The sequence below is a fragment of the Chelmon rostratus genome, chromosome 5, assembly GCF_017976325.1.
Source record: "Chelmon rostratus isolate fCheRos1 chromosome 5, fCheRos1.pri, whole genome shotgun sequence".
Lineage (NCBI taxonomy): Eukaryota > Metazoa > Chordata > Actinopteri > Chaetodontiformes > Chaetodontidae > Chelmon > Chelmon rostratus.
The window spans coordinates 22984823-23001533 of NC_055662.1; the positions used below are offsets into that span (position 1 = coordinate 22984823).

Genomic DNA, 16711 nt, shown 5'->3' on the forward strand with positions numbered 1-16711 from the left:
GCTCACCGATTTTGCAGTCTGCTTCCAGCATAAGCAAACCCAGAGACAAAGAGAAGTTCACTTTATGACATGAGAGTGCAGAAACATAGATGTTTTGTGCATTTCCATCAAGTGTGTAATAGCATCTTCAAATTTAACTTTATTAGAAATTATTAGAATTCTCTAAGTATGAAAAGTTCTGCACAATCCCTCTTTTTTCTGTTGCTATCTGCCTCAGTGTCCACAGAACAAAAAGCTTGTATCAATGGACTTTTCACCATCACACACATTTACATTTGTCTGGCATTTCGTTGATGCATCAACCTAAATCTGACCCCATTCCCACGCATTCCCACAAGCACTCTCTAAGACTGTGGTACTGTTCCCTTTGTCTAATGTTGGGTGGGCTGGCGGCCTTGGACTGAATAAAAAATGCCCAAGAATAAATAAATGTGAGGAGAGCCTAATCTTAAGTCCTCTCAGCGACATGGGCTCATGCCAGATACATGGCCCCTGGCCACGGCGGCTTAGACAGTCCTGTTTAAATCTCTGCTTAAACCTCTGCATCTCCACATCATACAAGATGATTTAGAAATAGAAATGTTCATTGTTGAAAAAGGGACACAACTGATTTAAAGGTTGTATTCTTTATTTCAAACTGCTTTGTTGAGAAAGGTACATGGCGTTAAGATACAAAAATACCTTCACCTTTTTTCATGCACAAGTGTGTACACGTGTAACATTTTTAAGTTTTGCTTTTACAAACGATGCATCACCATATTACCACATGTAACCTGCAGTGTGTACCGTATGTCAGTGCCTAGAGTTAGAAAAAGTATGAAGGGATAATGTAACAAAAAGCAAAACATCCAATTATTTCTTGTAACTGATGTATAAAAGGGGTGCAATCTTCTGGTTGTTGCACACCTTTAGATTAACCAGCTCTGTATGTCCAAAACATGCTACTACGTCAACTATTAGGATTTTTTGTTGTTGTTTTTATTCCCAATCCCTTTTTCAGATCCAGTCACTGCAGCATGACTATCTTTGAATCCTTCTTTAGGAGCGTAAGTGATCATCAGTATTACTCAGGTCTCTCAAAGAATAGAGCGCCAGTGGAAATGTGCCATTTATAGCTCATAACCTCATAGAATTTGTGAAACTGCAGTCAGAGTGGATTTCAGCCAATACGTTTTTCAGTTGTACTTGTAACTACTCTAATAGTAGTGTGTCTATCTCAGGGAACTGTTAGACAATCAGGGTTACGTTTTGGTGAAAGGTTGCATTCAGGAAAAAATGGTAAAATCTGTACTTATTCTGCATTCACTAACTGGCTGAAATCTTGCCATTTTTTTATGTGCCAGATGTAAGATGTCTAAAAACTACACTACAGAATCTGTATTTTTGCGCTTCAAAAAGGACTCTACAAACATGTAAAAAAAAACCCTATAGTTACAAACATCATTAAAAAAGTAAAAACATTTTGTTAACATGAACAAACATAAGGTTACAATAGTAAAAATTTCTATCAAATTGTAACTGGGAGTTGATCTAATGGGAGCAGAATAGGTCACAGTCCATAAAGACATTTACATTCATTTTCATGTTAAACAGTAAATTTGATCTCAACTCCTCAGGTGGAAAAAAAACCTTTTGGCAGTTTAAGAGGTGAAAAAAAGAGAACTTCAACTTTGATCAATCCAGCTGTATACTTACTGCGATATGACATGTATATATCTGTAGCTCAACAGGGGCAGCCAAGTCATGACTGTGCAATCAAACTAAGACCTTTCGCTGATGTCATCGCTTTGTTTTTTTAGATGAATGTTAAAGCAGCGAACACCATCTGTGCGTAAGCATCAATGCTCCAAATCTTGAACGTCACACATCTAATCATTCTGTGGAGGACAAACCAAACTTGGATGATGTGTCGCAACCATCAAGTTCTTGTCTCTGTCACATAACTCATACGTTAACACTGTTGCCTTTTCCCCAACAGTCTGTAAAATTAATGAATGCACAGTTAGAAAAAAAAAACAAAACCAAACTTAATGGCTACAAAATGATTTCTCATTCATTGCATATGGATGTAAGACGTACAGTATTTGTTTTTTAGGCATTAAAAAGGGTTATCACAGTTTCAGATAGGTACTGAGTTCATGCTAGTTAAGATCCAAAGCTTGTATGCTTTATTGTTGATTTTACTGGTTGTGGTTGTTGCTGCTCTTTGGTGGTTATGGCTTCTCTACTCTCATCTACCCCTCTCACTGCTCAGCCTTGAAGCAGTAGACGCCGTAAGACTTTTGCATTTTATCTGGGAATCCAACAAAGCGCACTGCAGCTTCTGTGGGGCTGCAGTTCTTGCGAGGCCTGGAGATGGGGTAGCGGACACTTCCATCGGCCAACCAGCCGGCATCGCAGCGGTCGTAGCCCTCGAGCTTCCAGGCGGAGTACATGTGGCCCACCTTGGCGATCTCCGCACCGTCGTCTAAGCACGCCTGCACAGCCTCGTCAAAGGTCAGCCTGTCGGGTTGGACCAGCCAATAGAAACGTCCTGACAGCAGAGAAAGTGAAACAGGTGTTCAGGAGAAGAACTTTATTTTCTTGGCAGAAGAATCTTTTCCAAAGCAAAGCCATACACAGGAATTTTTAAACAATCTCATGAACTGCAATGTGTTTCCCGGTGCAAGCCCACCACAAGAATAATGCACAACGAAAACAACGAATCAAAAAAATGGTAAACAAACACAAAAAACTCACCCTTGTGCGCAGAGGCGTAGCAGAACACGTCAAAGTGGCGCAGTTTGTGCTGGCGGCCGTAGCTTCTGAGACCAGGCCCATTGTTGGAGCCACCACAAGGCTCTCTGGGTACGGTGATGGGATACTGCACTGTGCCATCATTCAACCAGCCGGCGTTGCACCAGTCCAGGCCGCCCTTCCAGGCCTCAACCAGCTGATCATAGTTGGCGATCACAGCATCCTGCTCCACACAGGCCCGCACACCGTCCTCGAAGTTCAGGTTGTAGCGGCCCGAATAGGGGGAGTATGGGAACACAACACCTGAGTGAAGCAGAAGAGATGAAGTGAATTTGACCTATCAGCCTAAGTCTTTCAGGGGTTGCAGCTTGCAAAATGTCTGCAGTTTGCTAATTTCATTATTACTTTTGTCTGAAATTACTTGCGCATGTTCAGCCCCCACCCAGACTGATCCATCACACATGTGAGAAACTGGGTGGGAGCGGCCCTTTGGTGCAGAAGAGCTCTAACACACTGCAGTCATTTAGTGTGTCACCACGCAATGTAAATAACCCGAACGTGCATGAAAAGCAGTTTCCCTCTGAATGGTGCATTTTGAAAAGGAAGACAGTTTCGGCATTTTAAAATCTGATGAGTAAATCAGCTGCATGAGTGTAGGGAACGGAAAAGATGGGAAATGTGTTTCTGTTTACTTATGTGTGTGTAACAGTATTCAAATGCAATAATGACTGAATCATTACAGCGGTTTGGAAAAATCAGCACAAGCTGTCTTTGCTTTTCTTTTTCTTTTTCCACAAGAGAAGAAAATGTGGATGTTTTCAATAACTAGAAACACAAATATTGCTGAGGAAGATGATCAGTCCAGAAATATACACTCTATTACTGGTGAAAGTGCTCCTGATGTTACTACAGCTGTTGTATTAACTCATATTTTAAGAAGCATCACTAAGCTATGTTTCTAAAATACTTATATGAAAGCAGGATTTACCATCAGTGAGACCACCTTGCACCTCCAAGATAATCTCTTGGATGGTGTCTTCCACCCCGTTGATGATCTCACAGTGGTATTTTCCCATGTCTTCCATTGAGACGTCAGTTATCACCAAGGAGGCGTCTTCACTGTCGAGCTCCTGCAAAAAGACGCGGTCCTCGAAGCTGCCGTAGGACTTCTTGTGGAATCCCATTGAAAGCAGCACATCCTCGTTCAGTGCCTCGTCATCTGCCACCTTGGTCCATTTGACTCGGATACCAATGCTGCCAAAGGACATGGTGTCCTTGGCCAGGAGCCGGCAGGGCAAGGTGACGTTGTCACCTAGGTCAGCAAAAACCTTAACTGGAAAAGAGGAAAACATGATTTATCCTTAGTGGAGTTTGGTGGTGATGAGTGATTTTGATAGTTGCAATCAGGAACTTTTGATTTTGTGCTTGGTATGAAACAGATGCAGCAAAACACCAATAAAGGAAACAGAAATCTTTTTTTAATGTAATTCTTCCACAGCATGTTATGGCATACATGGACTGTATGTCACAGTATATTTTACTGGACATGAATGCACATATGCAGTTAAAAGCATACTCTCACACAAAACTATCAAAGGGTCTGGGGGGATCCTGTTTGGTTTATGAGATCCAGTATTGGACAGCAGCCAGTCTACGGCCCCTGGAGTCAGCCGTCCTCTTCAGTCTCCTTCCTGCTCTTGTCAGTCCTGGCACATGCAAAGCTTTGTTTGTTGGCATTAACCCTCAAAAAGAAGTGCTTATCTTTGATCCGCTCCATCGGATTCTTGTAAAACATATCAGGCACCATGTCAATAACAGGAAAAGTAAGCAGATAATACACTTAATGATTCACAGAATCCAGCCGTCATCATTCTGTTTTTCATGCATTTACTCCGTGCAGTCCCTTTCTTTCCTCCCTGACCAAACTGGGCCACCATTTAACTCATAACGGGAGGTCATGTATGTCTCACTGTGGGTTCCTACGGTCTCCTCGACCTCGATGTTTAGACCTCACAGGGTTTGCTTAGTTAAGAAGACCCCAGCCAGCAAGGGGTGGCCAGTGCCAGGCAATAATAATAAGCACCAGATGGATGCACATAGCTCCTGACCCCCACCGCCACCACCACAGGTACAGCCTTCAAAAATCAACCTTGTAAATGGAGCCAGTCTGCAATGCACAGGACTTGTAAGGTAACACGGTAATTACATAACTGAGTAAATCAACTGGCCTGTCAGCTTTAAGGGGTCTGCAGAAACAATTTGGGAACTTATTCAACCCAGCAGTTTCTGGCTGACTCCAGGCTCAGTCCTTAAACGTCGTCCCTTGAGTGTCTGTTGCCATGTCTAAAATGCCCTGAGCGGCTCTGTTTCTGATTTATTTTCATCACACTTCCTCAGTATGGATGATCTGTGTCTAAAGCAGACTGGGAATGCCAGCATTTGTGTTGAGGCGCCTCACTTTGAGCAGCAACTCTAGAGCCATGACTGGAATACTGTGTCACTGGCTCTTCGGCAGGGACAACGTTTCCCACATGGGCAATCCAGGGAGTAATTGGAGCCACTGGATTGCTGCCTTCCGCTCTGATCAACCTGCCCCCCGACCCACATGTGCACACAGGGGAGTGACGCTGAAATGACTTCTGAGCAACCCAGTGCCTGAACTGTCCCGATCCTCCATTCTGACCACACAGTAGATGTGAGTCTGGACTTTGTCCACTGGTGCTCAGGTCATTAGTATTGAGCTCTCCTGCAGAAGGATTTAATTAGCAGGAGCACTGCTGACAGACCTAATCTACCCTTCAGTCCAACCTTGTGCCACTTTTTCTTACATTCTTTCATTTTTTTTTCAGTAGACCTCAAACCTTCTTATATTCCAGAGGCTAATTCTGTTACTCAACCACCACACCCTGGCCTCACTCACGTCTTGGCTGGTCAACAAGATGCCAGGTATACGCAGCTGCTAATTACTAATGCCATTAAAAGCAGTGTAGACTTTAAAAGCAGTCTGGACAAGAGTCCTCTTTGCCTGTTCTGTCAGTGAGGAATGACTCACAGCTTCGTCGTGCCTCATAAATTCTCTGCATGGGTAGCAGTTGCATGAAGTGTGATTGAAACCTGGGAGACCCAGGATGACTAAACTGCTCATCAAACACCCTGGCAGAGGTGAAGGCGACGGCGACGCCAACACCGGCTCACCAGATGTAACACCATCCAACATTTCTGAATAAATATTTCCAAATTTCAGGAAATTGGACTTGATAGAATAAAGGGGTTCATTGTAGTGTCCTGTGGAAACATTGTTCTCTTCAGAGGCGAAAACCAACCGCTGGATGTGGTTTGCAGTCCTGAAATGTGAGACGGGAGGAGGGGATTGATTAAACGTCACTCTGCCAACACAATGCTGAGAAAAGAGCTTGCAAATGACTGTATGTACTAACCGAATACCTTACAGATCACGAAATGTAAGCATAACTAAGACCTCTGTCTCTTGGACATGGTGTCATATATTCCAGAGCAACCTTGAATGATGCCTGAGAGACAGTAGGAGCAGACAGAGAGACAGGCAAGTTGAGAGTAATTCCGCTCCTGCGTTTACGGGCAGACACAATGACCCACAGGAAAATGTGGCCCCGACCATGTGGGGCACGCTACACTCATAAAGCGACAGCCGGTTGTGTGTACTTAGCCTTTCAGGAACAGGCGGGAGCCTCCTTTTCTTTGTCACACCTCAGACTACATCCTATTTATGTAAGACTCTCCGAGGTCAAAGGTGGTGCCCAAATTGTGGCATTTAACATAAAAGCGGGTCATCAAATAATTCTGAACGGCTTCTACCCGAAGCTTCGGTGGAGTGCAGCTGGGAAGGAAAACACAGCAAACGAGTAAATGAACACATGTGCACATGACAATAAAAGAGCTCTGCAGTTGCAGCCAAGACCCACTGCCATTTTATGACCAGGCGCAATTCTCTCTCACTCCGTTAAACGTCGTATTAGCAAGTGATTGGAGCCATGTGCTTCTTTGTAACACCGAACTGTAAATTTACAACAGCATCACAGTGGCGCAAGTCTACTCAGTGACCTACATATTCTGATGCTAAAAGAGTCTAATTATGCTGTTGAAGCCCTGAGCCAATTTCGCTTTAAGATACTGAGTGAGCAAAATGTTGAATTTTGCTCAAATGCCTCCTTTATGAAAGGATGGACGTCTCTATCGTCACGTTTCTATCGGCGCCACACCCTCTGACAGAGCAGCTAGACATGAGACACTTTACAACATCCCACAGCTTTGTGCTCCTCTGCTGCTGCTGGCCCATTTGTGTCAATATGGAGAAAGAATTAACAAGCCCAGCTGGGACAAACGCAGCAGGCCAACTCCTACACAGCAATTCCAATAAACCCTTTCCTGCTCTCTGTCATGCAGAGCGAGCACAAACAGAGTGCGGGTGTGTGTCGCTCACATGGCTTCGTATGTGATCCTCAGCACACACGCACAAAAGGCTGTCGTCAGAGTCATTTGTGAATGAGCACAAATGCAATAGCGCCGAACTTGGCTGCGCCAACATCGCATTTCTCAGCCTCAGCCCGTTTCCAGCCAAGCTCCCATTCCCACCCAGCCCTGGTAACCGGGCCAAGCCTCAGTAACCAACAACTACAGAAAGCATTAGACTTAACAGACTGTTACCTCACAGGGAAAAACAGAGTCATTTGGCTGCTGTTCAGCATGGGGCTCTATATGTTCGGCTGCGGGTCGTTAATCTTAACTCTGCTCCTGTCAGGGTGCCTGCTACCGTGGCACATTTCCAAAAGCTCGCAGTGCCAGAGTGAGTCAGTAGGTGGAAGGATAGGCAACGCCCCGTGGACAGACAGCGAATACGCCGCTCACACGGGTAACAGAAGCAATGAGCGAGCTCGCCCGAGCTGAGCCAACGCTTTTACATAATGCAAACAGTGAGGTCATGCACAAACATACGTGTGCTGTGTAGACACACACCATCACTGGCCAGTGGGAGCACTTTGAATGTTTGGATTAAAAAGCATAATCTCCTCTCAGAGTGAAGTGATTCTCCCCACAGACGAAGCATTTCCTCCCGTCTGGGAAGAGAGAGAGAGCCGAGTCGCCCCTAATTTGACATCCACTGAGTCAGCTTCCAGGGCTGCTGAAAGCGCATTGAATATCACTCATACGACATAAGAGCCTCTACTGTAGCTAGCCAATTTTTTTTTTTTTTCCCCTTCACCACAGCGGCAGATCTATTCTGGTATTTCACAGCTTGTGGTTGCAGCAGCCATCTCAGTGTGTCATCCTGTTGGCAGGTGTGAATTTGAATTATAGCAGCCTCATGATGGAGTGCAGGTGCTCTCTGATAACAAGTCTTTGTAGGTTCTCATTTTCATCTCTGCCACAGAAGGAAGAAGACGGACAGCCAACCGATAAAATGGCAGAAAAATGACGAAAGGTCAGGACTTTTCTGTGGGAAATTTTTTGACTATTTTTAGCTTTTTTTACTTGCAAAAAAAAAGGCCTAGTTTCAGCCACCTGTGAGCCATTTCAAGGGTTCAAGTATTAATGGTGTCGTCCTCATTCAGTAGTACAGGCAGCGAGCCACCCTGAGTGACAGGGTGATTTACAGTTTTCACCAGTCAGCCCATGCTGTGGTGGTCTGTATGCAGCAAGTCACTGTGTGTCTGTTACCCCAGAGACGACTCTGTTACCTACTGCTACAATGACCCTGTTGTTACAAGCCTGAGCTGTGGTACCACTTTGCTCACACGGCTCATCCTCCAGTTCCTCTTTTTCTCCATGCATGGCAACACTGTTGCACATACACACATATTCACAAGACATGGCAAGTCACACACACACACACACACACACACACCCACAATCCTTCACATACTTACACATCAAACTTTTTTTTTAACCTTACCTGGCAGTGGTGGGGGAGAGCTCGTCACCTGACTGTATGCACTGGCAACCAGGATCAGGGAGATTATTGTGATGCTCAGCAGACTCGTCATTTTCTCTTTTTTTCACACAAAGGGCCCTCTTCAATAAAAATATAAATATAAAACTTGAAAAGAAAAAAAATGCACTAAATTTAAAAATCTAAGGAGAGCCGGGTGCTAGCTTGAATAGTTGTCCTTCTCTTTTAATTTTTATTCATGCAGCTGTCCCTCTTTGTGCAGCAGCCGCCTGTGGTGCTACTGGAAAGTTTGGGCTCTTCAGAGGTCCAGACAAGTGCCTTTTATTGTAGCCTAGCATGGTTGAGACCACTCCCCCCCAACCCCTCAGCCCATCACCATGCACACAGCCCCCTTTGCCACATTATTTAAGACAAACTCCCTCCTCTCCCTTGGGAGAATGAAGGATAGCAAAACTCCAGACAATTAACCTGCAGATCATTATCCGGAGTGTTAGAAGTAGAACTGCAACGATTCCTGTGAGGAATGCAATACAAAAAAAAAAAAAAGACTTTGGCAATGTTGTGGAAATTTATCAGATATACATTTATCCTCACCCTGCAGCAAGTGAAATTTTGGCACTGCATACATTCTCCCATGACTTTCAACCTTGGTATGTTTTAACTCTATTAGCCATGATTCATTCTGATTTTATGCCCCATTTAATTATTTCTGTTTTTTATGGTCTCTTCATTAGACTTCGATTACATAAGTCAAGATTAATGTCCACAATTTAAATATTGTTTTCATGCATTACTCTGAACTCTGCAAATGGCCTGAACACTTCCCTCTGTCCACACACACACAAACACACACACACACACACACACACACACACACACACACTTTTATGGTAGAAACGATGTGTAGTCACTTTGCAGGCCTGTTGGTTTATATGTACATTTCATGCAAGACCATTAAATGTAAAAGGGCCATAAAAGTGATGTGCACACAAGTTCTGTCCGCAAGTCAGGCTTTTCCTTTATCCTCCTGTGCTTTCATTTATTACTCTCTCTACTCCCGCGCTTCTTTCTTTACCTGTTTGTTCTGTAAATGCATTCAAAATTACCTTATTTGTCTCTGTCTCTCTTCCCATTTGCATGTGCACAGACATCTGTAACTGCAAAGCTAACACTGACACTGACACTTCCACAGTAACTGTGATTGTTTCTCTCAGTCTCTTCTGATACAGCAGAGCAGCTCTAGGGGGGCACGGCATGGATTTGCGACCAGCCATGAGCTGGGGGGGCCTGTGTGGTCTCCCCTAAACGTTTTCTCAGCCGTCAGATTGTCTTTGAAGGATGTTGAGGCTGGGAGTGGAGCAACACGCTGCAGATGCTCTTCTGGACCACTCCATCACTGCAGTTATTACAGCTGGGACAACCCAAACTGTTTTCTTTCTCCCCGTCTCTCTCTTTCCTCTGCCGTGTCCGTCAATTCTTGCAGTGATTACAGCAGAGTACATGGTGGGACTCTGCTGTATATTTTAAAGTCCCATCTTGCCCTGGGCACATTCCCTCAGCTCCTGCCTTCGATCTCTTAGTCCTCTGAAGAGGAACTGCTACATAAAACAGGCTCAGGGTGAAATTATACATGGCCACAGTGTGAGGACACAGAGATGCTGGACAACTGAAGCAATTTTACCATTGACAGCAAGATTGCTGTTTATTATCAGGCACTTCCTTCCTTCCCGGCTAACAGGCATTTGTCAGAAGAGCGCAAAAGTTTTCCAAACAAGTGCTTGCTTACAACAATACAATATTCCCATTCAGTCCTGCTTGACGAAGGAATCCAAAGCATAGACTGCAGCAGTTGAGCTTTAACAATGCTCATGCAGGGTAGATACAATGTGCATGCATGATGGATGTGTGGAGGAAACCGATAAATTCAACAAAAAGTGTTGTTTGGCTGAACACGTGGTACCCATCCATCAACAGATCTAAGCCATATTATGAAACTGTATTCGAGTACTCACATAATTGCATATGTAAGAGTTTGGCAGTTCACACAAAAACCACTTTAGGTTTGGAGAAACTGCATGGTTTGTACTCAGCGTGGGATTTCAGCTCAACCTTAAACCTCCTCAGTGTTCTCTATAGATGAAACGTGAGCGATGAAACATTATGTAATTGCATTACGTAATTGTTGTAACTAACAGCTGCATGAAGGGAAGTACAGATAGATAGATAGCGCTTTAAATGATGTAGTTTATAGTGAGAAAAGTCTGTGTTTGGAGGAAGGTGAGGTGGTTGGATGAGACATAAGCAGGACTTTTACCCAAGGAGAGTGAGGCTGACATCCCGTGTGAAGGTTGATTTCTTTTGTAAGTGAAGTAGTGTATGTAACTTCATGTGCGTAAGTAATTTTAAGTCGAGCCATGATCTTTTCCTGAACTGTACAAAGTAGCTCTGGTGCCTAAACCGAACGAAGGTGCGAACTTCTCAAAATGTTAACCACGTGTTTATTATTTTCTCAGCAAGCTTTATATGGAAAGTGTGACCGGACCAGGTGTTCTATATTATTCCATTGTTAAACTGACCGCAGAGTCCTGCATGTTGAAAAGTGACGCCACGGGGTCCATATGAGTATATGAGTCGGGGGTCTGAATCCTCTTCATTCTTTCTCCAGTCTTTAACGTGCAAATTGAAAATGTGCATAAAACAGTTGGATGGAAACGCATCTACTGAAACTAGCCCAGTGGAAAATCTATTTGAATCCCTACATTTTGTAACACAAAGGTGATTTTATTTCTAAAACTCTCCTGCATGAGACACCAAGAGTTTCATTTCTGTGCTCAGCGATGAGAAAATGAATTGAGGTAACCAAACCTAAATTCGCCTGAGTCACTGTTGCAAAAGCTAGCAGCCCCCGAGATTAGTACTGGCGTCTTCATGAATACCACTTTCGCGGTATTGGCAATGTTGCTGAGTGGTGTTTGTTCAAACGAGACATATCACATAATTACACTTGTGTGTGTCCATTTGTACATATTTCTAAATAGTATATAATCATATGCATCTGTACACGTGTACTAGGGTACATGGGAGTACAGAATGTACTGGATGTATTCTGAATGTCTTGGGGGTTGAGAGCCGTCCAACCCAGAGTCTCCTTCACGTGTCTGCTGGGTCAGAGCCAAGTCTCAGGGCCATGAGCACATTCACAGCTGGCTCTCTGCAGGCCGAGCTCCCAGCCATTGGACGGGTGGCTCGATTCCTGTCAACATACAGCAGCTCTTTGGTTCCCACCCATCAGAGGCATATATACAGGATGGTGCAGAGCATCTGAAAAATGACTGCTGGGATTCTCTTGTATATACCTTTCCGTACGGTTGGACAGAAGAGGGTCAAAGCTGGAGAAGCATGGGTTATCCCATGTTATCCACATTAACATGAGCCACCGCCAAGCATGTGTTCCTCATTATCTGCACCAGTACAACACACGATTAGACTTGGAAGCATTTCTGAAGATGACGTGGGGATAATGCGCTCTTTGCTCCTGGTAATAAGGCAGTGATGAAACAATGAAGTGAGAGACTGGGGCTTTGAAAGGTCTGGGTGGAGTAAGAAAGCAAACGTGTTGAATTGGTACATACGTGAGCAGAGCAGCTCTGACGCCACACAGCTGGTGTGTCGCGCTCTCATCCTCTCCATATCAGACCAGGGAGGGACCGTAGAACGTGTTTTATTTTGTGTTTTGTAATGGATATTCTCTGTCATCAGATCCTGATTAGAGATGGCTCCACACATGGTGGCCTTCGCTTGGCTTCCCTGGCTGCTCTCGGTGCCATCTGTGAGCAATGACTGAGTGGTGGCCAGGGTGTCAGCGGAGGCAGCGCAGTAGAACTGTGCTTGGGCATTGGAACGTGTCATCCATCTGCTGGCTTTGACACAAAAACACACAAAGCACAATGCAGCAGTTAAGAAGCCCACGAGGTTCAAATGATTCTTCAAAGTGAAGCAGATCAAAAGACTGAAAACCACTGAAATGTAACTTGACATTTATTTTATCAAACTTGTGCTGGGTGTCTGACTCTGGTGGCTGGATGTTTCAACATTATTTCCTTTCTGGTGTGATGGTACGCTTGATATTGTCTCAAACATTACCTACGATGTCAGTTATTGTTGTCCCACCGTTGGACATCCCAGTGGTGGCATGTTGTACTTCACCTGACAGCTGGAGTCACTTTGAAGAAGATATATTCATAAAGCACATTATCATCCGATAAGATGATACATCATTATGAATTAAAAAGCATTATAAATAGCAGTCAAAATGAACTTCAGCTCATTTAAGCATTAAAATGCTGCTACACTGTAATGCTATAGTACAATCCAATCATGTATTAATCATGTAATGAGTATTTTTGATACTGTGGGCACATTTTGCTACTAATAATTCTGTACAAAGCACAATATATGTATATATGTACAATATTTAACTTTTTCTTAATGGAGTATTTTTATGTTGAATTACTGAATTTATTTTATTCAAATCTGCAGTAACAGATGTTTTTGTAGCCACTTTGGGGCAGTTTTAACTCATCAGTACCAATATTTACTCTCTTTTAGCTCTGTTTTGGTCTCTTGAGTAAAATATCTGTCTCCTTAGCTGCTAAATGTTCCGCTATATGTTCACAGCTAGTTGCTAACGTGTAGTAAATTAAGAATCCAAATAACAGATCTCAGTACCTTTGCCAACACTGTCTGTGTCCAATTATTTTTTAGATTGGGGGCACACTTTATATTCAACTTGCAAAACATACAGATTGAGGATGGCATGCTTGTCAACAAAAGGATTTGAGCTGCTTCACCACCCTCACCACCGTCTATAGATCCCTTACATTTACACACAGTGAACACTAAAATCACCCCTTGCTTTTAAATATTTAATTAATGGTGGTCAGAATCAGATGCCTACACAAAAGGGCCTATAAATTCTGCACTTTGTTTATTTATGTATTACTTGAAGGATATGTACACATCACTTACCCATTATGCTTCTCTGGTGGTTTTCAGAGAGGCTACTGGCAAGACAGACAGGAGTGATTATGGATGGGAGTGATGGTATAAATGCAGCCATTGGTGGAGCATGTTTCTGCGCCTCTTGGGTACGCTAATGCTTGGCAGATTTGTTGCGTTTTTCCTTTGTGTGTGACACCAACATCTGTGTGGCATATTTTACAAAATGCATTACTTTGACCGTAATTGAAAGTACTGGTAAGCCTCCTCTCTACTTCTTGCTTCTTCTTCTTGCTTCTGCTTCTTCTTCCAATTTCAACGTACTGGCACCTGCATTACCGGGGAAAAAACAGCAAACTCATCAAATGGCCAGTTCAGTTTCCCATCAACATTACAGCCGACCTTTTTTTGTGTTTGTTCATTCAGAAAGGTTAAAAATATGGGAGATTTACAGGAAAATATTAAAATGGGAGGACAGCTGAAGAGAAGGGTAAAATACAGGAGAATCCTGGGAAAAATGGGAGGGTGGAGGATCTGGGTTTGTCTTTTTTGGCATCGTAAATAGATAAAGGAAGCCAACTCTGAATCAGTGTTCACTCTGAACAGATAGATTTAGACTAAGCCCTGGAAAACTTTTCCAAAGAGTGTTACATCTGTCTGGAGATCTGTCTTCAGTCCTGCTGAAGCATCACATTAAACCTGTGTTATATGCAGTATATATGTAAAAATATGCACAGTAGAACATTGGATTGCTCAGGAGGAAACTGTGCATCTGATTACTGCTGTGTCACAAGCAGCCATTTGTTTCTTCTCCTTCTTGCTCTATCTCCATCTGAAGGTTAGCCTCCTTCTTGCACTTGGCTGCCAAGCTCGTGGGTGTATGGCTCTGTGTTAGCCACAGCTGCAGAAGCCTGCAGGAGAATCAATTCAGCAACACAACTTCAGTAATTACGCCAGTTAAGTCAGCCAACAACATTAAATCATGTTGTCCAAGGTGATTGTTTACCACTGGGTGCCTGGATATTGACAAGGGGATTTTTCTCTCAGGAACCGGAATTAAGTTTTCATCAGAGTTGATGAAATACATTAATTGTATCAATATGGAGCACTGTGGAAAACGTGATGATTTTCATAAGGGAAACCACTGACGTTTCAAAAAATATTACTATATTATAAGCAGTATATTATATTTACTTTATCACTAACCCTTCTCATTTTTTCATATAGCTGGATCAGTGAAGATGCAGATTGTGCTCGTAATGGAAATAACTAGTCTTGACTTTTCTTGAAACGTCGACGGTTGTAAAAACTTCACAAGTGAGAGTGTGCAGCAGTGCTGGTAGTCTGTTATATGAGCTATTGGCACATATTAATACACACACACACACACACACACACAAGCACATGCATACACACCCACACACGCCCACACACACATTCCAAAACACACACCAAAAGCACCTTAGTAGGACATGACTCAGAGCGGCATACGTATATCTGAGTCATGCCTCACAAAACAAACGTCCCATGGTCTGCATGCATAGTGTGGTATAACTGGAAGCTGCAGCTGGATAATTTGACCTGTGTTTGAGGTGAGCTAATGGAGTCTGGGTAGCCATAACACAGTGAGTAACACATGGAGATTGCCATGCTACAGTTATACACAGCAAGACTCTAATATAGCCACACAGCCTCCATCATTTACAAGAATCAGGACAGAGGAAAAAGTGAGAAAGTCGTCTGATATCTGTAAAAAAATCACTGACAATGGACCATTCAAACAGCTTTGAGAACTGAAAGTGTTTCGCTTTTGCATTTTTTATCTTATTAATTAAGAATCAGGAACACTAGCCAAGTCAGTTTCATTTATTTGTGCAGCCCAAAATCATAAATTTCCCACAAAGAGCTTTTCAATCTTCAGGGCATACAGCACCACACTCTTTGCTCTTAAGCTCTCTCTCTATCAGCTCCCTTGCACAGTACAGGTTCCAAACCAGACCAAAATGTTTTTTTTTACATTTTTAAATCCCATCCCAGACAATGAATGGCTTTCAGCTTACACGGAGACTGGTAAGTTGCTTGAGACAGATATTCCATCCCAGTGAGCACCATACCACGCTTCTACTCATGTCAAACTTGCTGTTCTGTGAGAATGCAGCGCAGATGTTTACAATCAATCTGCTCTTGCAAACCTCCCAAGAGGAAGCGCATTACCGAGCATTGATAGAACGACTCTGACAATCGTGACAGCAGACATGCAGGGATTAATTTATGTGCATTTTGCTTTGTTTCATTTGTTTTTTCTGAATTGTTGCTGAAGGTTTTTTCCACTGCTAGTTGCTATTTTTAACTTTTTCTTCCCAGGCCTACACATCATTTTGTCAAAATACAGTTGGAACGGGTATAAAAGTATGTGACTGGGACTGATTAATGAATTTATTAAACTCGGCCACACCAGGAAAGCCAGAGGAGCACCTCCACACAGAACACTTATGCTTTCAACCAAGAATCAACGGTAACACGACCTGTAGTAAACTGGGCTGTAAGATGCAAAACCACTGGCACGGTCCTTTAAAGCAATAACAGTAGGTCTGTTTAAATATCTTGAATGGAAAGTTGTAAATTCCATATTGATGGAGCTGCAGTGTAAAGATAAACAAAAGTGAGCCCATGGAAACCAAGATGTAATTGCAGCATGTTGTCAAAGCCCACACATTTGTCTTTAGGTTTTGTGCGATGCCTTTGCAGACCACACTGGCACAGCGAGAGAATTTACAGTTGCCCCGGGACATGATTACGCTCATTAGAGACATCATTTATGGGAAACCATTCTGCATTCAGTTTTCTCCTGGTAAAAGTGTAAAGAAATGTTAATATTAATAGTGTGACCTGTCATGTGTCATCATCTAAATGATTGCCGGCCTCCCCTCTCTTTACTGAGTCCTTCTGGCTATTTTCATTAGCATCATTATTCATCATTATTACTCATCCATACATTAAACTGCCCTTCCTGAACTCTAAGGCAGAGCTGTTGAAACGTCTGGAAGCACT

At 43.1% G+C, this 16711-nt stretch overlaps 1 protein-coding gene across 1 annotated transcript; it reads right to left on the minus strand.

The window, feature by feature from the left end:
- Window positions 1-616: 616 nt before the first annotated feature.
- Window positions 617-8944, minus strand: LOC121606678 (hyaluronan and proteoglycan link protein 1-like). The gene is made up of 4 exons (XM_041937152.1): window positions 8666-8944; window positions 3725-4069; window positions 2740-3039; window positions 617-2533 (listed from the first exon to the last, which is right to left on the minus strand). Exons 1-4 carry the CDS (start codon window positions 8754-8756, stop codon window positions 2244-2246), a joined length of 1026 nt encoding a protein of 341 aa, XP_041793086.1. The 5' UTR covers window positions 8757-8944; the 3' UTR covers window positions 617-2243.
- Between the last annotated feature and the right edge of the window lie 7767 nt (window positions 8945-16711).